The following is a 27,044-nucleotide window of genomic DNA, read 5'->3' on the forward strand; positions in this document are numbered from 1 at the left end:
TTAACTTGCCCTTCTCTTAAATCCTCCATGCCTGTGATACCATTTATTACACTATAAAACATCAGTGGATGGTTTTCTTAGGCAAGGCTACCCAGGACTCAGTAGATCAAAGTTAGCTCTTTCACTGCCTCTTAATGTTTTATAATTGTCACTATTTTTAATGTTATTTTTCACTTCTTCATTTCTCAAAAGTGACATTAAAACTCATCCATGGAGAACCTATGGGCAGTCTTACAACTGTATTGAAATAGTTTGACCTTTATACTTTCTAAGTAACAAAATCTTTAGGATTGTTTGGTTTCAAAAATCATTTAATTCTAGCTAGATCTAGTGAGATTTATCACCTTTTCAGAAGCATTTGACTTTCACCTATTCCAAAGCACATATATTGGAGGTAAATAATGGCTGTCTTGATCTTCTTCCTATCCTTTGTATTCAGATTTGGTTTAGGTTTAAGTAAACTATACCTTAGAATGTCATATGTTGTGTACAGTTTTACACCATTACATATAATTATGACATTACACAAAGTAAAGGCATTCATCTGTCTAAATAAAATATTAAATAACTAAAATAACTAAACACTGGAGTTAATATAGTATTGGAAATTTTAGTTTTCTTTGAAGTTTTTGAAAACTGTAAGATAATAAATTCCTACCTTTAGTGACTTAAATTTTTATATTTAATTTTCAAATCTTATAACAAATGGTGCTTGGCTGGAAAGAGCAATTGAAGGTAACATATCAGGCATCATCTGGATATGAGAAAATATCTTTCTGAAGTCTAAATTGGTAGCATGCTCTTATTCAATTGGACGGGAGCCTAAATGGTCATCATTTCCTGGCTCAAGTGTAAGGAGACAGAATTGGCACACTATGTATAGGTTTCATGGGATCCTCTGACATCTGATAGCCACAGGCTATGATGGAATTCAATCTCCAAAGAAAATGCAATGTAGCAATAAAACACATAGGGAGATGTTGATTTCTTTTTAAGTTTAAATCATGAGATAAATTTGTCCTCTATAAACAGAGGAATATAGATGCATATATGCCTTCACTAGTTTATCTCTGGTTTATATAGAGTCGCCTTTACAGATACATTAATGGCTCTACCATGAATTTTAATTGATGATATTTCTGAAAAAAACAAACAAACAGAAGAACCCTGACCATGTAAGTCATTATTGCTTCTGTTTGATGTGAGATACTCCCACGTAGGAGAAGGCTGGTGAACCTACCCAGAACAGCGGTTGTCTTCATCTGTGTATGGCTGAAGTATTAGAATGAGAAAAATTAATTGGGAATTTATCTTGGATCTTGGTTTGAGTTGTAAAACTGGACTGTAGACACAACATTTATCATAAAGTAAAAAAAAAATTGCTCTGAAATATGGCCATTTTTCATACTTATTTTCTTTTAGTTCTGTTTTTGATAAAGTAAAATACAAAGTGCAGCTTCCTGCAAGTATTTATCTACCACTTATACTTACCTCCCTTCATATCTTAAATATGGTGTAGGAAATTCATTTACCCTCCCAGCCCACCCACCACTCACTTTTCCTTTTTCCTGAGTGGTGTTCTTTCTCCTGATTTTTTTCAAGATTTATATTTATTTTTCCCCTCTGGTATAAACCCGTGCTCATTTCTATTCTGGTTTCTACTTAGCACTTTTTCCTTTTAATTACATCTGCTATAAACACAGAACTAACGGGAGCCAAAATAGTTTCTGGTACTGCTTCTCTCATCTGTTTTCTGATGCAGAGTCTTCTACCTGCCTTTCAGGGAATCCTGCTGTGAACCAGCCTATACTATCTACCCTCACAAACCCTCCCTCTGCCCAGTGATTTTTTTCCAAAACTATGTTAGGCTAAGATGCTCTGATAGAATTATTCAGAGAAAATTGCTTTTAGCATCAAATCCAGCAGAAAAATGTGACTCATGTCTGATTCTCCCATGGGAGTTCCAGAATTCCTTCTTGACTTCTATGATTAGATAGCAAGTATCCATGGAATACAGACATTCACACAAATGAACATCCCTACATCCAAGGGGATTGACAATTGAGAACTTGAAGGCTTCATATCACAAAGAAAATATTACTTCATTTAATTCTTTAATTTTGAAATTTTCATCTCATTTTTTTATCCCCAGTTAATGCTTACTGGGAATATGAAATGTCACATGAAAAGTGACTCCCTTAGCATATCCAATGACTGTTCTAAATCTTTGACATCTTACTTGCTTTATGGGTCTGAGTTATATAAAACACCAATCTTTTGCATAATTTCTGTTTGTTTGGATAGGAAGGAAGAAGAAGAAAGTTACTGATAGGGGAAAGTTCAAAATTGTTTTTTCAGTTCGTTTGAAGATGATTCAACACTGATTGACCTCATATTTTTAAGATGGTCCTTTGTTCCACTTAAGATTAGACTAGCACTGTCTAATGTACACATTATATAATGTGATTCATACATGCAATTTAAAATTTCCAATTAGCTACATTAAAAAATGGAGAGACAAATCGTAGAATTAATTTAAATAATATTTAATCTAATCTATCAGAGCTCAAATAGAGAAGCACAAGTAGAAAGAGATCAGAGGGACTCATTTATATGTTAAAAAATTATTACCAGGTGTTTAGTTATGTAATTGTAGAAAATGGTCAACCAAGTCTGAACCCACAGGACAGGCAGCCAGAACAGGAAGATCATAGGCAAACTTGAACTCATGGATATGGATCAAAGCTGTGATCCACATAGAGAATTCATCTTTTGTCCTGGGAAAACTCGGGCTTATTTTTAAGGCTTCTCAATGGAATCACACAACCCACCCAAATTATTCAGAATCACCTTCTTAAATTCATCTGATTGAGGATTTTTACTATATTTGCCAAATATCTTTAAGTAACTCCTAGATTAGTATCCCTTGGAAAACACATAGGAGCCTAGCCACACTGATAAATCTATAAAATTACTACCATCAATATATCCAAAATAATATCATTTCAAAATGTAAGGAATGTAAAACTAACAATATGTTTTACTTGCTTTTTTTAAAAAAAAAAACAAGTCTTCATAATCTAGTGTGTATTTTGCAGTTATAGTAAATATCCACTTGGACTAACCACGTATCATGTGCTTAAGACTAACAGAAGTCTACCTGTCACTGCATTGACAATGTAGGTTTGGACAATGGCAAAGAGTTTATCTCTCTGATTATCATGTATTTTTAGAGGAGTGAGTCTCATCTAGGGTTTAGTTTGACTAGCAAGGGACATTTAACAACATATGAGGGTATTTTTCATTGTTCTGCCTGAAGGGTAGTGATGGGAGCCACTGCCATCTAATGCGGCTAGACATCCTAGAATGCACTCAGTAGCACTCCTCACCCTCAATTATTGACTCACCCAATCAGAAAAGACCATGGCACTAAACTGAGAAACCCTTCTATAGAGCAGAATTTGGAAATATTAGGGAATGAGAGAAAATTGTGAGAGAGGCAGGATGATGGAAGTTTCCAATGCTCTTTGGAATCTTTCCTTTCTTTACCTTGGAGAAAAATTTTCAGAAATGTGAATAAGCATCTCATCTTGTCCATATCTCTATGACCATATTCAAAGTCAGTGATGGGATGAGGGTGGGGGAATGACACTGAATAGTAGAGTGAATGATGCATGGAAAAAATGGAAGAAAAACTATTCAATGATAGTTATTTCCATAACAAATGAGTGGAAGTTCATAGGTGCCCTTTCCTGAGGATATTTAGGGTTTTCCTAAGGTTAGTCTTCATTTTGTAGACTTCAGGAAAATTACAAAATGCAAATGAAAACTTACAAATGGAGAATTCAAATCCTGTACAGTAATTAGTACTGCCTCAGATCATCTGTGGAATGAAGTTGTGATAAATAAATAAGTAAACCTCTAGCATTTTTTTCCTAAGAAAAACCATGATATTTAAGATTAAGTCATTTTCAGAGGTAGTAATCATATTTGTAAACCCTAATCTCAAATTTACTTCTATCCAAATTAACTACAAATTCAGAATAAACTTCATTTGCTAAGATTTGGCAATGTATGTATATGGAAGCTAGCAGCAAATTGAATATATTTGTTAAAATCTGATATTTGGAAAAGATGTACAACTAACTTATTCAATGAAAAGTGTCATATCTGCTTGAAGTAATTATTGGGTAAATGCAATGCCAAATGCTGATTATAAACATAGCTTAGAGTCAATGCTTCTGAGATACATTTTCTATTAGATAGCTGTTACAGTTCATTTCACAAATTCTTAATTTAATGTGTAAAAACAAAATCTTCCTAAATCTAAATGACATTATTATTGAATATTCTTAATTTGTATTGAGAGTAATTGAAATAAAGTGTAATTATAGTTTGTGATCAATTTTGTCACTAAAAATGATGACAACATATCTGTCAATGCAAATTTTAAAGCTTTTTCAAATAACTGATTTTGAGATGATTCAAATTTTTCTTTATTGAAGTAAATAAGTGATTTTTGTAGCTATATTTTACAAACTCTTTTTTAAAATATATCAAAAAGTTTATTAGACACAAGAACGTATACTTTATGATGAAATGATGAAATTTAGGTATAACTATGTTTTAAATTTTATACTTTAAAAAAATTAAATTATAAATTCTGTTTTTCCCTAGAAATACACAAAGAAAAGACTGAAAAGCAGGATAAATCTGAAAAGAAAATTCAAACTAAAGGTAATTGTTCAATTTTATGTTTATTCTTATTATTTCAGGATGTATATTTTGTGTATTCATATGGAAGAAAAACATGATTAATGTGGTTATTTTTTTAAACATAGTTGGTATTACTTTAATAAGTACTTTTACTCTATTAATTTGGGGTGTAAATGTGTGAATAATATGTAACAATTGAATTACAGTAACTTTAAAGTGTGTGACCATCTTTACATTATTTGCAGCTGTTTTTTCTTACTAAATGACAGCACAAATAAATTTTTTGACTTGAACAAACACTTTTCTTTTGTTAATAAGTTACTGTGAGTCAGAGCTCAGTTTTTCTTTAACCTGAATTTCTCTGCCATGGGATGCCTTTACATTCTTTGGTGTAGAAATGCAGAGTCATTATGTTCCCTCACTGCAGAAGGCCACTTCCCTACAGCTTTCCTCCCTAGCCTCAAGACTCGATGGACAATGACTACAAGATGATTAATATCCCTTTTCACTGAACTGACTCCAGGAACTGAAATCTTGCAGTAGAAGCATTTTAATAATGGCCAGATTTACCTTACTAATCTGACACTTTTTTATGGGTTGTCTATGTCGTCATAAAACTTCACAAGAAGTTTTAGGAAGCAAGGACAATCAGAAGGTTGTGTTTCTAAGCATACTCAGGTTTTCCAAATACATGATTTTGGAAGAAAATTAAGAATTTCCTAATTACCATAGTTGTATGATCAAATAAAGAGTAAAAAAATTTCTCTGGGATAAAAATTAAATGTGGTTCAATATTTTTCATATGAAAACAGGCTAATGCAAAATCTGTAGTAAATACAATCACAGATTGTAAAATTTCAAATAAAGGAAGTTCTAGTTAACCTTAAATGATATTGGCATGTGTATCTATATTACAAGGTCATGTTGTTGTTGTTTTTAAGTATACTTCATGTACTTCCTTTTTGTGAGGAGCTCAAATCATTCTTTAGACTTTATGCCTTTAATCCTAATGCTTGAGTTTGTTCCAGTTTGGTCAGCCAATCCTTACACAGTCAGCACACTGAAGCTCACTTGATTGAAATCTATTTATATTTGTACTTAGGGAACTAACATCTTCTTACTGTTTCCTTTCCTTTTTAGGTTCTTAATTCCTTTGGTCAGGGAAATTGGACACAGCTTTTGGGCACTGATTGACTAAGGGAGCCATGACTGAACTGGCTGTGTATTTTTTTCCATTTGCTGTAGGTTAAATAGAAACTCAACCAGTTCCACATGATTGGGGTCTCTGCCGGTTTATCTTGAAGAGTCTACTATTAATTTAATTGCAGTGCTGTTGGGATGGATGTGGTGATGCAGATGGTACCATTTGCATTTTGGACCTGGCTTTTAGAATCTTGCTAACAAAGCCTTTGAGCAGTGGGCTGTAAAGTGGGTTTGTTAAACTAGTGAGTCTTCCATAATTAAAATAGTGAATTTGGCTGAAGTTTAAAATAAATTTCTCAAAGACTGGGCTGGTGATTAGTTACCTGACTATATTTCTTGAGTAGACCAAATCCATTTTGTGAAAGTGAATATATTTTTCAAGCAAGAGAAAAATGGGACTTCAGCTTAGCAACATTGAATGGGTCATCAAAGATAGTTCATCATTTTATTTCTCCACAGTTTTCTGTATTAATGTGAATCAAACATTTCATTTTACTCCTCAGTTTCCTATCTAGAATCCAGGTAGATTAATACCCTCTCTGTAGACAAATTGTTCAGTGATGATGTAGTTTTATAACCATTGATACATGTAAACAAATACTGTATTCTGTATGCCATGTTTCCTATTGGCTATGATTATATATGATGGATAGTTAGGAATGTAAATTGCTATTTAAGTATTTTGAACTCTTACAAGAAGGTAACAGTATAATTATTTGTAATGATTATAAACAAGACAACAAATATCAGCCTAAAAAGACTCTTTATGACTCTAAAGACTCTCAAAGACTCTAAGACTCTAAAGCTGGTGTGTTTTGTGCAGAAATAAATATTTTGATGCTAAAGGAACCTAGATAATACCCTGTTTTCGATTTTTTTTTTCCTTCTAGAGATTCCTATGGTCTCAGGGCTATGTAAATACTTAGAAAAGCTTTGGAAATCTATACCTGTTTGATTTATTCATCAATGGAAGTACAGAAAAACCAAAGAAAATATAACCTCAGAAAACAGATTTCCAAAATAATTCCATATAAATATATTAATTTATTTTAAATGTCAAAGAATTTATCAATTCCAATTCTTACTCTTTGTCACAGAAAATGTTATAGTCATCCACATTAAGTGATTTAAATGAATATCAGTCTTTTAATTATATCTTGTTCCTCTGTTAATTTTGTTTGATGCTGTTCATCAGGGAAGAATACAGCAATTTCATGGAGCTAAACAGTAAGCCTTTTAATTCATAACCTGGCAATGAGTATCTGTTATGGTGCTTAGCATAAGCCCTGGCATGTTAGTTAAGGTTGACTTTCAAACTAATTTAACCTTGGGTTTTATAAAGAGTTAAGAATTTAGTTTGTAAATATATTCAGGATAATGTATGTACTTCTGACCTTGTATTAAAATCATATAGTAATACTGGGGAATATTAATTTGCTTAGAAGAAACTTACACCATACTGTAACTTTTCCTAGATTACCGAACATTATTTACCCAATTACTGCTCATATCTATATAGCCACTGCTGAGTAGGCAGATTGAGTTTGCCACAATTCCATAAGTTGTGGGAAGTGATCAGTGTGCTCCAGTCCTAGTGAACTTGAAAAAGTCTGATTTCATATCAGGGTTATGGTTTAAAACATAAGGTCTTATAGGTCAAAATAAACATGCAGAATTCACTTGTGTTTATAGCATAATATTTTATATATTCTTGTCTAACCTTTAAGACCTAATAAATGTCCAAATGGAGATAAAGAGGCAGTCTTGAGCCCATGAGTATTTCAGATGAATGGATGTCCATTGTGGATGTAGAGCTGTATTTTAAATGATGAGAAATGGTGACCAATCTTTTGTAGCCACCAACAGTCTGAGGATGCATCATTGTCATAAATTATTCTGCCTATAAGTTTCTTAAATGAAAAGTTACATACAGTCTTATGGTAAGGAAAGGCAGAGACTAGTGATATTTGTCATACATTAATAAAAGGTCCCAGTCATGATTATTTTTTAAGAATTCCCCTGACCCACAATACATACCTAAACATGCTTGTACAATAAATAAACTAAGAGTGTGTTATATGATTTTTTGACAAAGTAGGATGATACTATTATTTTCTCCTACTTTAAGAAAGGTCTTGAATTAATCACTCTGGGTGATAATCCAAGTTTATTAATTTTTGTCTATGTGACCTTGGACAAACTGATTAATCTTCTTTAGTCTTTGTTTCCTCATATGTAAAATGGGGATAATGGAATTATTGTAAGGATTATGTGGTGATTATGTAAAGCAAGTAGTCAATTCTTAAAATAATTCTTGGCTAATTATAAATAGTAACTATCAGCTAATTACCAAAGTCCTTCTTAATCATCTCAGATTAAAAAAATGACTGTCCCTTGCAAGTTTCTTATGTGCATTAATTCTTTCTCTACAGTATTTAATATCTATATGACAATAGGCTGGAGGAATTTAAGATGTGTCATCCCAAGATCTTCTGACATAACGTTAAACTACCTGTACTGCCATGCCACATTTGTGCTCCCTTTCTTAAGAGAGAGAGAGAGAGAGAGAGAGAGAGAGAGAGAGAGAGAGAGAGAGAGAGATATGAATGAATATTTGCCATGAACCAAATACTATACTTTCTTATTTATAATCTAATATTTTACCTAATCTTCAAAAAATAATCAAATATGGTAGGTAAAATGCCATTTATAACTTAGAATACTGAAGTTTTCTTGTGCTCAGTGATTCTTTGTCTCATTTTTAATAAGTTGGGCAATCTAGTTTTAGCCATAGTTTTCTCTAACTTAAGAACATGTGGTTTTCTCACTATATGTCTAATGTCCCTTCTATTTTTGCTCTTTTGTGCCAGAATTTTCTAACTTTTATATTTTGAGTTTGTCTCTAAACCTGTGGTTAGGGTCTTGCTACATGCTTGTTGACCTCACTATTCTACTTGCATATCCACATGTCTACCAGTGCCCAGGCACCATATCTATTCTCTCCCCATTGGTTTGTGATCCATATGGCCTGGTGTTATCCAAATCTGATAGCTTGCCTGTATTGTAAGTACCAGCTAGTCAATAAGCTGTATATATCAATAAGACTCTTCTCTCAAAATTTTACATTTAATAAGACTGAGAAATATGATAGTACACTACTTATAATTGATGAAAATGCCAAATGGCTTGTTATAGATGTATTAGTTTCCTGAGGTTTCTGTAACAAATAATCACAAACTTGGTGTTCAAAAAAAAAAAAAAAAAAAGAAACAAACATAATATTTCCCCCTTTCATAGTAGCTGTAGAGGCCAGAAATTCAAAATCAGTTTTATTGACATAAAATAAAAGAGACAGTTGAGTTACATTTCCTTAGAGACTCTAGGAGAATATCTCTTTCTTACCTCTCACAGCCTATGGTGGCTACTGATATTCCTTGGATTTTGACTGCCTCACTCTGATTTCTGCCTCTGTGATCATACTGCTATCTTCCTTCCGACTTCAGTCTCCCCCTACCTCACTATAATAAGGATACATGTGATTACTTTTAGGCCCCAACTGGATAATGCAAGATAATCTACCTACCTCAACTTTCTGGCAGTTATGAAAGATAAAGTTAGATGTTTATTTACATGCCTCATCTATGAAGCATTTGAGTTACAAGCCCAGCCTATGATTCTTTCTCTATAAAGTCCAATCCTGCTTGGACTCTTGTCCTGTGTTCTCTTCACTGTAATTTAGTCTATTCTCTTTACCACTTCTATCACCTCCACAACTGTCTCACAGTCTTTTTGACAATTGCTTTGTTACTGATTTCCTTGCATTAATCTCTCAAGCAAATGCTAATCATAACACTTTACTTGCTTAAATCCCATTGTTGGAGTCTCAGTGCCTAAGAGATTAATGTAACATGTTGTAGTCTGGCACCAGAGATCCTCCTCATACAATCTTTGACACCCTTACCTACAAATTTGTGGCTTTGTACCTATTATTGCATATCTAACCTGCTCTGCAACCTCTTCAGCAACTCCTCCAACATCTCCACCTCTGTCTGCATTCTGCCACTGGTACTCCAAGCCCAGCTAAAGCCTCCCATGTTGTAGGTAGGCTGAGCTGTTGGGCAGGCCTTAAGCAGATAATAGTGCTATCTTGAAACCCTGAGCCTTGTGTGCTCTGTTCTCTGGCCACCAGGCCCCTCCTGTGTAGTCATTTAGCAGGGTGCTTGTTCACTTCTTTGATTCTCATATGGAATTCCAATTCCTTTTAGCCGCTTCTGCTGTCCTTCACTGCAGGCATGTAGGCACTGTCTCCATGCTACTCTAATAACCCAGTTTTTACCTTTTTAAGCATTTTGACAACACATGAGTTATGGATACAGTGACCAACTCACTCAGTGAGGGCAAGGAATTAGTTTATCTCCAAACATGTTCTAGACCAGCTTTACTTCTGACATATGACTGCATTTCTTTATCCCAAAACAAGGAGATTCAAGCTCAATAATCTCTCAGGCTCTTACCAGCTATGAATTTGTATGCTTAAATTAAATTAAAAATCACTTTAACATCTAACAAAGTACCCAATACACTCAAAAAATAGTCAAATAATAAATGAATGGGATGAGTTATTGCTGCTATTTTGTTAATCATTGCTTGATTTTTATAAAGATTTTTTTTACATTTATGTGCTTCATATATATACATATATAATGCTATATATGTACATAATATATAAACACATACGCATGCATAAAATTATTCAGCTATTAAAATGTCAAATTTATTTGGTCAGAGGCAATCACCAATTTGATAGTAAAACAAAAAACTATCTATAATGTACAATCTGAAACCAATCTCACAGAAACAAAATTGTGATAATACAACTTAAAGTAGTAAAATCTAATCTGGACAGTTAGGAAAATGCAAAAAAGAAAAAAAAAAAGAAAGAAACAAATGAAACACTCATGATCCAATTATCTGGAGTAAAAAAGGAATTTATTTTTAATTTTGCTCTGTTTTTTTCCTCCCTGCAGTTGCTTGTTTATTGTACATTGTCTTATTTCTCTTGCAATTGCAAATTTCACTGTTGGTTTCAGATAATATTAAAACTTCTATTTAAGTATTAAATACGTTAGTTTACTCACAGAGCAGAACAAACCGGAAAAGACAAGAAATTAGTAGTAAACATAACTAGAGGAAGCCTCCTGGTGGAAAGGAAACCTGCTGGGTACTCCGACCACAGGTGTGGGGTGCATCCACCTGGGGTATCAGGTGTTCAGATGAAGAAGTGACCTCAGGAATGAGGAGGCAGTTCACACAGCCAGCTGGCAGATGGTCAGCATCAGAGATGTGTTGGTAGGAAAGGGAGGTATTCTTAGAGGCAGACTAAAAGAAAAAGCTGGCCACAACAATTTTTTTAGCAATGCACATTAATTTATTCACAGAAATTACTTTGTGACAAACACCATACTAAGAATGGAAAATTCAATAACCAATAAAACCTAGTCCCATGAAAGTTCTGAAAAGGTCAATACAATTGTACCATTGTGTACTGAATACTTCCCAGAGAGGTCCTAGAGGCAGGGATGCTGTTGGAGGCCTCACTGCCTCAGTTGCTGAGTGTGTCTGACTGCAGTTTTCTAGTAGGGCCTTGGAAGAAATGAATGTTTAGGGGTTCAGGCATCAATTCTGGAGCTTACTAAAATGGAAGACATAAAAGCTTGGTCAGGGTCAGTCTTTAAGGAACTAAGTGGGAATTTGTTTTAAAGTGCTCAATGAAAGTCAAATGATTCATATTAGTTTCTTAAAGCTGTCACTAAAAAGTACCAAAAATTGGGTGGCTTAAAATAATAGAAAGTGTTGATATCACAGCTATAGAGCTTTGAAGTTCTGGGTCAAATTTTTCAGTGGGTTGGTTCCTTCTGAGAGCTGTGAGGGGGAATTATTTGCATGACTCTCTTTTAACTCCTTGTGTTTGTGGGCAATCTTTGGCTTCTAAATAAATCATTCTAAATTCTGCTATTGTCTTCAGAAGATGTGCTCCCTGTATGTCTGTCTTTTCAGATATTGTGTTCCCTCTATGTGTGTCTAACTCTCTGTGTGAATTTCCCCTTTTATTCAGACATCAGTCATATTGGATTAAGAAGTGACCTAATGATATTTTAATTTGATCACCTCTGTAAAGATGCTTCTACCAAGCATAAGGTCATATTCTGAGGTACTGGAAGTTAGGGCTGTAGCATATCTTTCTTTGGGGAACACAATTCAATTTATAAGACTTTCACACGCACAGAGTCAGAAACATTTTTTTCAGAGGGTGATTTAAAACAGTAATGCTGATTGACTGGCTTAGGACTCCTTAAGTTTCTGAGAAACAATTGCAGGATTGGAATCATAAGCTGACAAGGGATTTAACTGTTAGTGATTCTCAAAAGCCAAAAGAATAGGACATTAAAACATATCTGAATATCCTGAAGTCCTGTATAACAATGACCTCAAAGTCTTCAAATTAATTTAGGTATCTAGTATTATATAAACTTTTATTTTTTGTCTTTTTTCAGCTGACCTAATTTTATATATATGTATGTGTGTGTGTGTGTGTATATATGTATACACACACACACACACACATACATATATATATATATATATATACACACACACACACACACATACATATATATAAAATAGGTGCATATTATAAATACATGTATATATATATATATATATATATATACATATAATTAAGTTTAATTTTATATATATACATATGTGTGTGTGTGTGTGTGTGTGTGTGTGTGTATATATATATATATATATATATATATATATATATATATATATATAAATTTTCTGGTAGTTAGTTATGAAAGAAAAAAACTGGAAAATAAAATTGGAATTGAAGATTCTGCATAAAGCTATGAAGCACTGCCTTCCTAGTAACTTTACACATATAAGAAAGTGATTACAGGTCTTACTATGGCTATGGAGCTCCCAGGTAAATCTCCATACAATTAAGTCAGACTTGAGAATAAAATTAAAGTTTTAGATTTTTAAAAATTCTGTTGTATGGTTTAAAACATATGTATCAAAAATCAGTAAATTCTAGTCCAGTTAACCATTCATGCTCCCCTGTATTTTCATAATAAAAAAAAGTCTTGGTCTGGCGTTGTGGCTCAGTGGTAGAGAGCTTGCCTAGCATGCACGAGGCACTTGGTTTGATTCTCAGCACCACATAAAGGTAAAATAAAGATATTGTGTCCACCTAAAACTTAAAAAATAAATATTAAAAAAAGGCTAATGCCTAATTGGTTAGCTGATTTATTTCTGTTTGGATGGTAAAATTAGTCTTACACAATGACCTGCTCTGGAGTCAGGTATAAGCTTGGGAATTTTGGTGGAATTTATTTGTTCCCCATCAATTGGAGAATGTAGTAGTCTACACAGATCAGTAGCTTAACAGTTTTAACACCAAAATGTTTGATTTTTGAAGAACAGATAGACAATAACAAAGAACTCTGACAACTGCTCCCTGCTGTTTGGCTTCTGTGGAGTTTTTTACCCAATAAAAATCTCAAGGTCAGAGGTACTGTGAGCTCTGATGCACTTGAGAAAAGACATAAGTCTGCTTGTCAGCTGCTGGGATCAAAAGCAAAAGCACACAGCATAGCTTGGAGAGAGCTGGAGAGAAGCCATGAGGGGAGGGTGAGAGACATACTTCAAAGTTGAGTTGAGCTGAATGTTCTGGTCAGGGAAAGGTCAGAGTCTGGACAAGCATAGGAACAGGAGAGCAATGCCAACTCCAATGCCAACATCAGGGCCATTCCAACTGGTGGATTCCATTTGTTTTTAATTATCAGCACACTGAAGGGACTTTTGTTTCTTATAAAGAAGATGACAAACAAATTAAGCTCTAGCAGGTGCAAAAAGCTTATTTTGTTCTGAGCTAAAACTATCTTGGCTCAGATAGAACTTGCCAAGCTGGACTGGTGACAAGGAGATACTCTTTTCTTTTTCTTCCATGTGCAAACTCCTGGTTACAGGTCTTAAGCAAAAAGATGCACAAGCAAATGCAGTTGCTTCAGCAAATCATTTTTTTTTAAATTTTAGAATGATTATTAATACAGATACTGACTGTTGCATTGCTGTGGTGAGTCATTTCAAAACTTGGTATTTGAGCACAGTCTTGCCAAAGTTTGAAGTTTCCATCCAAGCAGCTTTAGTGGCTATCTGCCATTTTGAACAGCTCCCTAGAGCTCATGAGTCCAGCTGCTTCACTAAGCTGTATTATGGTGTTATTTTGAAGGGGGATAATGAAATTCCAGCATACAGTACTGTGTCTGTAAATCAAAACTTTGACTGGAGAAACCAGATTTTTCCCCTGGGTAACAGGAATGAGGAGTTAATATGCTAATTTGAGTCTGAATTCAGCCCCCTTGCTCTTTTGATTTTGTATTAATTCTCCCATTTATGCCTGTGCACACGTCAATCTGAAAATCCTTTAGTGGAATGGACAACCAGCTGTCTGAGGAAGGTGAGCGCCCTGTCCCTTACAGAGGCAGAGCTGTAGATTAGGTGCTCCCTTGAGGCTCTTTCCAATCAGGGCTCTGAAAGAATGGCTTATCTCACACAAACTGGGTTCCCCCTAGAGAAACTTTAAAAGAGGCTTTGTTTTTCCCAAGAATTTTTTTTTTTTTTAATGTTAGCTTAATTAATAGTGATCCACAGAAACCAAAATAAGCTACTTGTGGTCTATGTAAATGCTCATTTCCCCCTTTTATTTTGTGAGATAGTTATATTGAATTTATTAGCTCTGAAACACCTAAAATAACCATTTAAAAATTAAAAGAAAAATGTCTATATGTTCTGAGGTGTTTTTCCCCCTTGCTGTTTCTTTCTGGGTTTTATTTGAGAAATTTTAATAAACTATAAAAAAAATTCAAATCATTGGAAGCAAGCAGTGCCTAATTATATCTATACCACCACATGATGATCTATAAACAGAATTTCACTAGAAAAGGAAACTAGTTCTTCTTATATATTAGAATCTCACTTACTCAAAAATACTATTGAGAATCCACTGTATGACAGACATTACAAGATGAATCAGTAATGACAAAGTAAAATAATGTGATGCAGACCTTAAATATTTCATCTACTGGCTAGTCAGGCATATGACTATAATTACAATGTGTTTTTTTGTTGTTGTTGTTGCTAAAATAGAACTACATATATTTGGTAACTGATGTATAGAGTAAGTGTACATCAAAGAAATTTTACAGAGCAAGAGCCATTTGATCCAGGATTGAAAGATTGCATGAAACAGGGGAAGAAAAATGAAGAAATGTGGGTGTGGGAACTGGAGGTGGAAAGCACAAACAAGCAGAGATGAAAAGGCAGCACAAGGGCACATGGTGTGCTGTGGAGCTACAAGCGTTCTGTTATAACTGGAATGTAAAGTTCAAGGAGAAATTCCTGGTAGATGAGATTGGATTGGTAAGCAAATGTCAGATCCCTATAGCAATAAAATATTTTTATATTTGTTGTAACACCTACTCAGAGACAGATGCCAGGCTAAGCAATGAGGGGGACACTAATTTACACAACAGGTGAATGATATAATCAGATTTTGATTGCAAGAGTCACTGTGAGATGGGATAAAATAAATCTCAAGATTCAAGAGACTAGTCAGGATATTGTAATAAAAGTTTCAATAATAGCATGGCCAAGAAAAACATCTTGTTTAATTTTCCGAAAGGGCCTCTTTCCCCTTTGTCTTTCCCACTCCCTGACAAACCTAATTTATTCTCCTTTTCACTCCTACCAGGGGACCTTCTCCAAACATGTAGATGAGATTAGGTCCTAATTTATACATTGATGTGCCATCCCGCCTGTTTCTTCATAGCAATTACACTAACTGCAATTAACTACCTTTGTAATTATTTGTTCAGCATCCATCAACCATTAGCTTGTTGACATCCCAATGACAGGGATGGTATTTATCTTGCTTAGCAGAGTTTTAGTTCATGGAAGGTGTGCTATCCTTATATTTGTGTAAATATGCAATTGGTAGGTAACATAATATTAAATAAAAGAAGTTGAATGAGAGAAATATGAAAAAGCTAAGATGGAAACAGCTTAGTTCATGAATAGAAGAGGAAAATGAGAGAGAGAGAGAGAGAGAGAGAGAGAGAGAGAGAGAGAGAGAGAGAGAAATCTGAGTTGAATCCCATGCTCATGCTTCTAGTTTGGATAATTAATACAAATTATGACTAAAGTGTGGGGTGAGATTATGACTTAAATTCAAATGATGTAATAATTAATTGGATTATAGCTCATTGGATTAAGTTTTGTTTTTTTTAAAGATTTATTCACATTTTAATCTCATTCTAGTGTGTTTTCAAAAATTTTAATCTAGAATATTGCTGTAGATTAACACATATAATTTGGGTTGATTCTACTTAGTTTCAGGTTCAGAAGACTATGTCTCTCTATTTTGTACTCAGATTTCTGGCATTTATTTAATATCAATACAAGAATTGTTATTCTTTTGGAGTCACAATGATTTTTAATTTTCTAATCATGAAATTAAAGACTTGGAGAAGTTGAAGCATAGCTTATCTTTGCAGTGAGACCTACTTTTGGTACTGGTTTGTGGTTAGATGTGAAATAAAAATAGAAATAAAAAGCAAATCTATAATTATGTTGAAGCTTAAACCTCCAAATATGTAAAACCCTCATGTCAGTTAAAGGAAAATCTCTAAAAGCAGCAGAAAAGTTTTTGACATCAAAACTGTCATGCAATTATCTTATCATTTATTCCTTGTATTTAAATAAAGTTTTATCTATTCCTTTCTAGTCACACACAGAGAAAAGGAAAAAGACAAAGAAAAAACAAAAGAAAAGGAAAAACCTGAAAAGAAAGGTATGCAGACATTCTTTTTTGCTGTTGTTAACATTAAACCTTTTTATTTTGAATTCCCTTTCTTACATTCAAATTTTAGCTGACCTTGCATTTCTTCTTTTTCAATTTATATTATGATTATTTCCTTGGAACAGATTCGGAAGGGATGAATTTCTGGATTGAAAGGGACTAAGTCCCTAATGCTCTTGAATTCCCCATACCACTTGACGTTTCAGAAATGCCATGTCAAACCCCCCAACCCTGGCCAGCAGTTTTTAAGCTGCATTAGCCAGCAGTGAGAATATTTTCCCAGAAAATACTTATCAATTTTATAGATAAGACAGTAGATCCTATATTTTAATGATATTAATATATTTTTATTACTATTAGACTGTACTTTTTTGTTAGTTTTTATTTATTTATTTAGAATAGATAATCAGCACAACATGTCTGCTTGGCACATAAACTTGCTCTGTGAAAACCTTCCCTCACCCCTGCCATCCCACTTCCCATTCCATCCCACCCCAAGTTCTCACAGTAAACTATGTGTGTGAGTTTAAACCTTTTACAGCTTTAGTACATAAAATGTGTAATTTATAATGTGATTATATAAATATATGGTATAATACTATAATAATAGTACTATAATATTTTACTAGTATATTATTAATAATATATATTATTGCTTCTCCCTGTTTCTATACAAAATCTGACATATCCTATGTTATGACTTTTAAAAATACATCCTAGAAATTTTTTCAGACCCATAAATAAATATTTGCCCTATTCTTTTTTAAAAACCCACATAGTATTTAAATGCCAATGTTGTCTTCCACCCTCTCTTAGGGCTGATTGCTACTAATAGGCTGAATAATTTAAATATAACTTTTAGTGATGTATATTTCCTTTTGTAAATGTTCACAATCATTGCCCACTTTTCCTAGTGGTATGATTTTGGCATATAGATCTCTTAGTTCATAACTTTTTTCAAATATGTTTCTGCTAGTTTTGCAGTCAATCTTAGGTTTTCTATCCATGAGAACATACATATTGAATGTATTAGTGTGTATTTAGATTGCTGGACTTTCATGCGACTAGATACGTTGATATTTTCTTGTGTTTTTTCTGCTTTTGAACCTTCATCAAAGATTAATTTGAGGGACAGGGGCTGTGGCTCAGTGGTAGTGCACTTGCTTGACATTTGGTTTGATCCTCAGCACTGCATATAAATTTAAAAAAATAAAGGTCTAGCAACAACTAAAAAAAAAATAAAATAGATTAATTTGATAACTACTAATATTTTCCTTAGATTTAAAGAATGTTCTATATTTTACATTTGACTTGAATTCATTAAAATTCCATTCGAATGTGCAATATGAAGTAAGATTCTAATTTATTTTTGTTTTTGTTTTAAATAGGATCATGTCTAGGATATTTCAGCTCATTTATGTATCCACAGTATGCATAACCTGCTTAGTTTTCTTGTGTTGCGAACCATTCCATTTAGGTGGAATATGGGAGAATACTTATGACATTTAAATAATATCCATTGAAACATGCTTCAATATTACTTATTGTATGTGTATACTTGAATATTTGAATTCAATATTTATCATTTTATTAATGTTTACTTAGTGATAATTTCCATCAATTTCAATATAGCCATCTTCTTTCTCTGTTCTCGAAACAGATGTCAATTTCTTATCTACTGGTGAGTTACACAGAATTATGAGCACCAGGCTTTATGTACTCTGGCTAAATGAAATAAACTGGTATTTCTTATGTGTTTTTTTTCAACCTTCACAGTAGCTAAATTTTTTTGTTGTTGTTAAAATAATGAAGATTTTTGCCATTTAAATTATAAATATTATATGAAATGTATCTAAATTGACAATAAATAAAATGTTGTGTTGTATTCTTTTATTTATTGTATCCCTTTAAATGGATATTTGTGTTTCTGTTTTTTTTTTTTTTTTTTTTGGTACCAGGTATTGAACTCAGGGGCATTCAACCACTAAGCCACACCACAGCTCTAATGAGAACAGCTTAATCTGTTCCTGAGACTGGACCGCCCATGACCCAAACACCTCCTATTAAGCCCCACCTCCAAATGTTTTTTTTTTTTTTACTTTTATAAGTAAAGCTGATGTATATTACTGTTCTTATATAGATGGAGAAATGTTTGAGGCTTTAATTTGACTTCTTCCTTAAACCAGCTGTTTATTTAAATCTTGTATTTTGTCTCTTAATATTTTAGAATTTACCTAAGTCCTATTTTTATACTTCAGAAAACAGTGTATAAATTCTGAGAACTATATAATATTTAGAGCAAACAACAAAACACTCAGTTTAATATATTTGAACTATAAAAAATATGCTAAACATGCTATTGTACTTCTCAGATAACCTTTACTTAAACTATTGAGATACACAAGATTTCATCAGTGTATCTAAATAAAAAGCCAAGTTAAAACACATTTATATTGATTTGTTAATTAGCTAAATAAGTAAGGAGAAAATATCTCAGGTATCATGTGGAATAATGATCAATTAATATACTTTATCAATAATCCTTTTTTGAATTATTCTTCATACTACTGTTGGTTCTCAACTAAAGTTTTCCCCTCTAGGGAATATTTGGAAAACTTTTGTTGTCAAAATGACATTGGACTGGAGGGCATTTGGGAAGCAGGTACCAGAGAGGCTAAACATTTTTTTTTTTTTTCAAAGCATAAGACAGTCTCCTACTGTGAGGAATTGTTCTTCCCAAATGTCAGTTGTGCCCCTGTTGAGAAAACACTGAGCTTAATCACATCTTTAGTCCTGATTTAAATACTTCTTGCTATTAATCCTAAATAGAGTTTTTATTCCTGACATGAGATACGTTTTTCAACAAATCCTTATAAAATTGCTCCTTCTTTTTTTTTTTTTTTCCTTCCCTGAAAGCTTTATTTTCTAGGAATAATGACTTAAAAAAGGAAGGGAGGATCTAGGTTTCAAAATGCTTTCTAAATCAATATTAAGTTTTACATTGAATTCTATGAAGTTATTATTACACTTGTAACTTTTTTCCTGAATTAGATTCATCAATGTCATAAAGCTTCAAAGCAGTCCATGATTTTGATGGTTACAAAACGAAGGACAAGGAAAAACTTGGTTTTGAAATCTATTAAAGTATATACTAATGTAAAATTTTTCTATTTAAGCAACTCACAAGGAAAAAACTGAGAAGAAAGAAAAGCCAGAGACAAAGGCAGGAGCAAAAGGTAAAATTTCCTTTATTATTTCCACAACTGACTACTTTTTACTTTAAAAGATTATATTTTAGGCAATAGAGAATCAGATGTTTGTTACCATTCAGAATTTCATTTGCATTTACATAAGAATGAACTTTATATTTAAAATTTACTATCTAAAGAATAATAAAAAACTGACTGTGATAAATGATCATCTTAAATAGGAGAGGAAAATGAAGAGCTTCATCATACTTGATTGGGAGAATTTTGTTCCATGACTTTTCCCCTTTGGTGTCATTCCCATCAAGATGTTACATGACATGGCCAACTGAATTTTGCAGGAGTAGGGAAGTTTGATCTAAAACAGGGAGATTATCCTGGATTATACAGGTGGGCTCAAAATGCTATTGCAAAGTATTCAGATGCAGAGAGATTTAGCAACAGAAGCAGAGAGATTTGAAGTGTGAGGACTTGCCCTCCTTAGCTACATGGAAAACGTAAGAAATGTTCTTTCCCAGAGACTAAGAAACGACTCTGTTGATAGTTTGATTTTAGACTTGTGAACCAATTTTAGACTTGTGAACCATAAACAAGGAACCCAATTGAGCCATAGTGAGCCAACATTTTAAAATCATGTAAACTCGGGTATAATAAATGGGTATTGTTTTAAGCAACTGTTTGTGATAATTTGTTACTTTGGCAATAAGAAAATAACACCTGGTTTGTAGTTTTTGACAAGTATTACATCTTGTGATCGATTTCAGGAAATTCAAACTCAGAGTTTCATTTTTTTTTATGCACATAACTTCATTATTATGTTAAGACTTTGAACACTAAAAGTATCTTGATAATATACCCCTACAAATCAATTAGAATATCGCTATAATATTATTATTTCCACAACTGAATACTGATTTTTTGAGTAAACTGATCTATTCTAAATTTAGTTACCAATTATTTTGTGTTAGAAAAATATAAATATGAACTGGAAGTTAAACCTTATCCCTTAAATTTAATTGTCTTCCTTGTATTTTAAAATAAAAGTTGTAATCAGTATATTTTAGAAATTATAATCTATTATGTTCAAGAATCTAATCATTTAGGAGAAAGAATCTATTTTCAACATTCAGTTTGTTAATTCAAAAATTTTAAATATTAGACCATTTAGGGGAAATATATTTTAAAATAATTATTTTCTATAAGCTAAGCTGATATTTTATTGAAGCTAAAATGTATGGGTTATAAAATGAGACTGCTTTTTAAAAAAGTAGCATGAATTTAGTCTCAATACTAAATTTATAGCTAAGTAAATACATTTTAATTTTATTTGGCTCTCTTCCACAGATGTGAGTGAAAATGAATTACATATATATATGTGTGTGTGTGTGTGTGTGTGTGTGTGTGTGTGTGAAATCTAAATGCTAGTAGAGATTTTAGTGATTTTCCAAATTAATTACTGAGTTTAATAGATGAAAAAATAATTAACCCCTAGAAAGACAAAACAATTTGGTCAGGTCATATTGCTAGTATATAATTGGATTAAGTCAGAAACCCAGGTGACCTACAGGTAAATCAAGTATTCTTTCCAAAGACAATTAAATAAATCTTTTCAATAAGTATGTGTTGAATGCTGTATTTGTTATTTATTTTTGTGTAAAACATGACCACAAACGTTGAGGCTGTGGGTCCAATACCTGGGCATGGACTAGTTCAGTACTTTCCTTCACAATCTGTTCAAAACTAAAAACAAGTTATAAACCAGGGCTGAAGTATCATTTGAAAGTTCACTTAGACAAAGATCATTTCCAAGTTCATTTATAGGGCATTGGCAAATTCAGTTCTCATAGCTATTTGAATGAAGGCCTCAGCTTTTTGCTGCTTGTTGGCCAGAGGTACCCTTAATTCCTTGTTGCAGGAGTATGAGTGATATGATAGCTGACTTCATTAGACCTAGCAAGATAAAGAATCCGCATGAAGATATCACAATTTCATGTTGACTAATCATGCAAGTCTCATTCATCCACTTTGGCAGTGTACTATTGGTTAGCATATTTCTAGGTCAAATTGTATTCACAGGGAGCAGACTATGCAAGGGTACAAAAGGCAGGAATCTTTGGGCACCATCCTGAGTCAGCCTGATACAAATGCTTTCAATTTACATACATTCTTCTGGAGAAGATAGATGCAAACTATAAAACACACACACACACACACATATACACACATGCACACAAAAATTTATTTTCATTTTATATGTCTATGTTGTTTTAGGAACAGGAAACATATAGGAAATGTTCTTTGTATGTATTGTGATATCTAGGAAAAGAGAATAGTATTTAATAGGTCTAAACTGTAGTATGTAACATTTAAATCAGACATAAATATAAACTTGAAAGTGAGTCTCCTTAGAAAGAGCTTTTATTCCCAGAGGCACTTTTATTGAACACAGTATTTCTAGCTCTGTTTCAACCACAGTCTGTCCAAGGACAGCAACTAAATAGCCCACCTCAGAACTTTCACAGTGGGTATTTCATTGTCTACCCTGGAACAGATGTAGGGTCCTGTATCAGAACTAGCCTACATCTGTAGTTCATTAAAAATTATAAAGAGGAAAGACGAAGAAGACAATGATGGAATGAGAAGGTGAATGAATGAGCCAAGTTTGAAACAGACTATTTTAACTGGCCTGGAAATAGCAGGTCTTAAGATGTCTGTGTTTGATGAAGTGGGGGAGGCTACTGCTGTTGTGACCATGTTCAGGAAGACTGTATTACTTTAGCTGGGTCTGTGTATATTTATATCTGCTCCCATATGTCTTAAGATATATTTTTGTATCATTCTCACAGGATAATATTTATAACTTTATTCCAGTTAGTGTTCTTAGGAAATTGGTTAGACATTCTGGTTTTACTGCTATTTTTCCTGACTCATTTGGTTGTACCATCTTTACCAAATGGCTTTTGTTTCTTGGATTTCTCATATGTAGAATTAGTACAATGTAGTACCTCCTGTATATATTAAATTCTGGGTAAATTAAAAGGAAGTTTCAAAGAGCTCTAATAATATAACATATGTATTTTCAATATTAGGAATTTATGTACTTATTTTGCAGTGTTCAATTTTTGTTGTTGTGTTATTGTTGTTCATTATCTTGCTTGTTTCCACAGCATTATTAGAGGAAGAGGCAGCTACAATGATGATTTATTTTAAATGCAGGAAAACTGAGGCATAGAGAAGTCAAGCAATTTGTAGTTACTTAATGAATGAGAGATGGAATTAGGTATTTTCTAACTCCAAAAATAGGTAGAACCATAGTATGTTTATTAGATAACATATTTCTCTACTTTGGCATGAGACAGACATTTTATTCTTATAAAATTATAAATGGGCAATGCTACTTGCAAAATTATATCAGATATGCAGATGTCATTCTTTTGATTAAACTATTTTGTTTTGTATTTGACAAATGTCATGAATTAATTATCTACCTAACTAAAATGAGGTTATTTAAATACAACATGGATACACACACACATAAATTATATATATATATATATATATATATTTGCTTTATCAATCCTGAATGAATGTCTCTTAAATTCTTTTTGTTAAAATGAGGGAAAGTACTTTGTCATAAAATTTAAGAATATTGATTCAGTTTGATCAAAACAAGTAGAAATTTGATATTGCTTTAGTTTCACAATATTTTTCTCATTATATTCACCTCATTATGGAGTTCTCATTTTTTCTATTGAAGACAAAGTTATCTATTTCAAAGATGAGAGTCTCTGATAAATTTCTAAAATAGGTAGGGAAAATTTTACCATGTGTATACTTAAAATCAATGATTATAATAATCCTGTTTCTAAGAAAATTGTCTCTGTATAAAGTTTTATGAAATTACAAATAGATATAAATTTAACATTTTTAATTGTATAGTGTAAAGCCAATCTTAAATTTGTGTAAGTCTACAAAGGATCAGGTACATATCATACAGAATAGCCAAAAATAACAATTTCACATAACAAAGCATAAACCAAAAATCAGTTAACAAGTTTTCCAAGATTTAATACCTTTATTCTAAACATTTCTATTTACATATTTAATCTATCACTGTTATATATATGACCTGAATATAATGAAATATTTACTCCATCAGTTAAGCATACATTTATTCTGTTTTTGGTTTTGTTTTTTTTTTTTTTTTCTGAAAAAAGCACTGTACTAGACATAATGGTGATACAAAGTTGAATAATGGAGTTCCTATTTGAAGTTGCTTATAAGTGTGGTAAGGGACACAGATGAGTGAACAATCATCTGTAATTCAAAATACACAATAGGAAGTAAAATGCTTTAATAAAAATTCAGGTCAATGAAATATCAGGGGAAGAAATGATTAAATTCAATATCAAAGCCAATTTTTTACATGTGAATTGAATGTGGTGAAATTTTGATATATAGAATATGTGGAAAATATACACTGCAGTTTGACAATGTTAGCATGGGAAAAAACATAATGCATTCAAGAAAATTGAAGTTGAATGGTGGAAGAAAAGAAACTTTTGGAGAGGAGCTATGAAAAGACAAACAATGAAAACAAATATCTCAGGGTTTTAAACACTGCATTAAATATTTCTTTAGAAAATAATATTACTGTGCTGGTAAAGATTCATCAAATATCTATGAGCTCAGACCAATACAGATTCTCTGGAAGGGCTTTTTGAGTTGTGTAAATTTGGCTGTTGGCCATTCCAGGGGAAATTTCGCTCCAGACAGACCCTAATAAACATTTCAGTGTGGGTTTCTAGAACAGTGTTGATTCAAGTCATCCACAGAAAGCAGATTTTTTTTTTCTCAGTCACAATATGTATGAGTTTGCTATAGGAAAAAGCAAAAAGCAAGCAAAGGATATTTAGAAATGGTTCATAGAATGTAGAAGAAAATCCCAAGTATAGTCACAGAACCCACAAAGAGTTTGGAATCTTGAAACTTATGAAGTGAGTGGGTAATATTTGTATGAGAAATTTATGGTAAAATAATTTTGGATAATATATATAGCATAGTTTTCCTCCTTGGATAGTCTCAGTATAACATACCTTTGAGGGACTCCATAGCAAGAAACTGGTTTTGCTGTTTCCAAAATGATTTTGTCAGAAGAAAAATCTCTGATCTTAAATGTAGCTTAGTCTCTCTTGATTACATAAAATATAGCATTTTTAATTAAAAAAGAGTTGCATTTTGCAGATGAGCTATAAGTCTAAGATACCCCTTCATACATTGCATTAAATTTTGATAACAATCACAAATATTTATGTCAAAATTACAGTTTCCTGTTCCTTTTTTTTCCCTTTCCTCTTTCTTCTAAAGATTATATTTAAGTAGCAATTACAGAAGAAATATTCTGTTGGTAAATTTAAAAAGTAATAATCTAATGTTTCTTAACTGTAAACAGAAGAAAAGAAGGCTAAGTCTAAAGAAAAGACTGATGAAAAGACTAAAAAGGAAGCAAAAGGTGGGAAACCAGAGAAAATGAAGCAAACAGCTGCAAAAGTAAAAGAAGTACAGAAACCATCACCGAAAACCAAAGAGAAGGATAAAGAAAAGGAGGACAAAGAGGCACTGTCCAAACATGAGCAGCAAGGTAAACATTCAGAGGAGGAAGCAGCCCGAGGCTCTAAGAGGATATTGGGCAAGAAGCAGATGCAGTAAAATTAACCTGACAAAGATCAAAATCAGACTCCAAACAGGGGTAACAGACCCATACATGTAAATATACTGGAAAAGAAATATAATAAAATGGGAATTAATATTTATTTATAGAAATATAAAATGAGTTCAAACATATCTAAGGTTGCATTTTGAAGTATTTTAAAGTGGTTTTTGAATTAGAGTCTGGAGTTACTTAAATGTTGGGAGTAAATGTTGAATTCTTGAGATGTAGAATTTCTATTAAGAGACAGAATAACAATTGAACAATTTTGTGTGTCATACTTAAGAGAAAAGCACTCCAGAAAAAAAATGATAGCAATTCCAAAGATTTGTTAAGGAGTCTATGAACAAATTATAAATAATAAATACTATTAAAACTATTTGTACATTCTCACGGTTTCTGAAAGCACACACAATTTAGAATACGATCAAATTATAAAATTCATTGAATTTAATAGGCAACAAAGTTGTAGAAAAAAGAACTCTCAGCATTTTTTGCCAGTTTCCAGTGACTAAATTGATGATTTTGGAAAGCTCTACAGCTGACAGGTGACTGATTCTGTTCAATAAGAGTGATGTCAAACTTATACCCTCACTTCAGAAATGGTATAGCATTTAAATGGAGGTGGAAAAGACAACTGAAGTTCTTTATGGAAGGGTTCTAAGTAAATATAAAGCGGTGGGTGCAGTGTTTAGAGGGCTACTAAGGGCCTTTGGGCTTTGTTGAATCTTTCCTTCTCTAAGTCCATTCTTAGGTCAAGGTCACTACACACTCTGAGACTCCATGAATAGAATGTGGGACCTAACCTATTTCTGTAAAGGATGTGTCCTACAGAGGGTGCAAAATAAAATTTTCTTTTACTCTGGTAGCAATTGAATAATTTCATGTGAGAGTTAAAATCAAGGAATTGGATACTCTGAGACTTTTATGTTTTTAAAAAAATCTTAACATCTAATTTCTGATTAAGCTTTCGGACAGAAAAATGACAATAATTTTCCTCATTATAGTTAACATGATCTGAAATATGCAGTATACTTTTGTATTTTATCTACTTTTGTAATTTTATCTTCCCCAAATTGACAATATTGGTAAACTTCAGTGTAAAAGTAATATTTGTAAACTTTGATTTATAGGATGAAAGGTACATATTTTAAAATATATATTTTAAAAAAGAAGGAAGAAAGATCCTTTTTTTTCTTTTTGTGATCAAAAAACTTTAAGAAATTTTCACTTATTTTGAAGTAATATTTTAATATAGGATTTAATTGAAACTTTGGAACCT

The 27,044-nt window shown here is 32.5% G+C and overlaps 1 protein-coding gene across 1 annotated transcript in view; it reads left to right on the top strand.

Annotated features, from left to right (window-relative positions):
- Positions 1 to 27,044, top strand: part of Trdn (triadin) — a 110,821-nt gene that overhangs the window by 33,698 nt on the left and 50,079 nt on the right. The window contains exons 5-8 of the mRNA XM_071613793.1: positions 4,678 to 4,737; positions 16,772 to 16,837; positions 20,023 to 20,082; positions 25,505 to 25,693. Coding sequence (XP_071469894.1) covers positions 4,678 to 4,737; positions 16,772 to 16,837; positions 20,023 to 20,082; positions 25,505 to 25,693 — 375 coding nt within the window. The remainder of the gene's footprint in view (positions 1 to 4,677; positions 4,738 to 16,771; positions 16,838 to 20,022; positions 20,083 to 25,504; positions 25,694 to 27,044) is intronic.

The sequence above is a fragment of the Marmota flaviventris genome, chromosome 6 (genome assembly GCF_047511675.1).
Source record: "Marmota flaviventris isolate mMarFla1 chromosome 6, mMarFla1.hap1, whole genome shotgun sequence".
Lineage (NCBI taxonomy): Eukaryota > Metazoa > Chordata > Mammalia > Rodentia > Sciuridae > Marmota > Marmota flaviventris.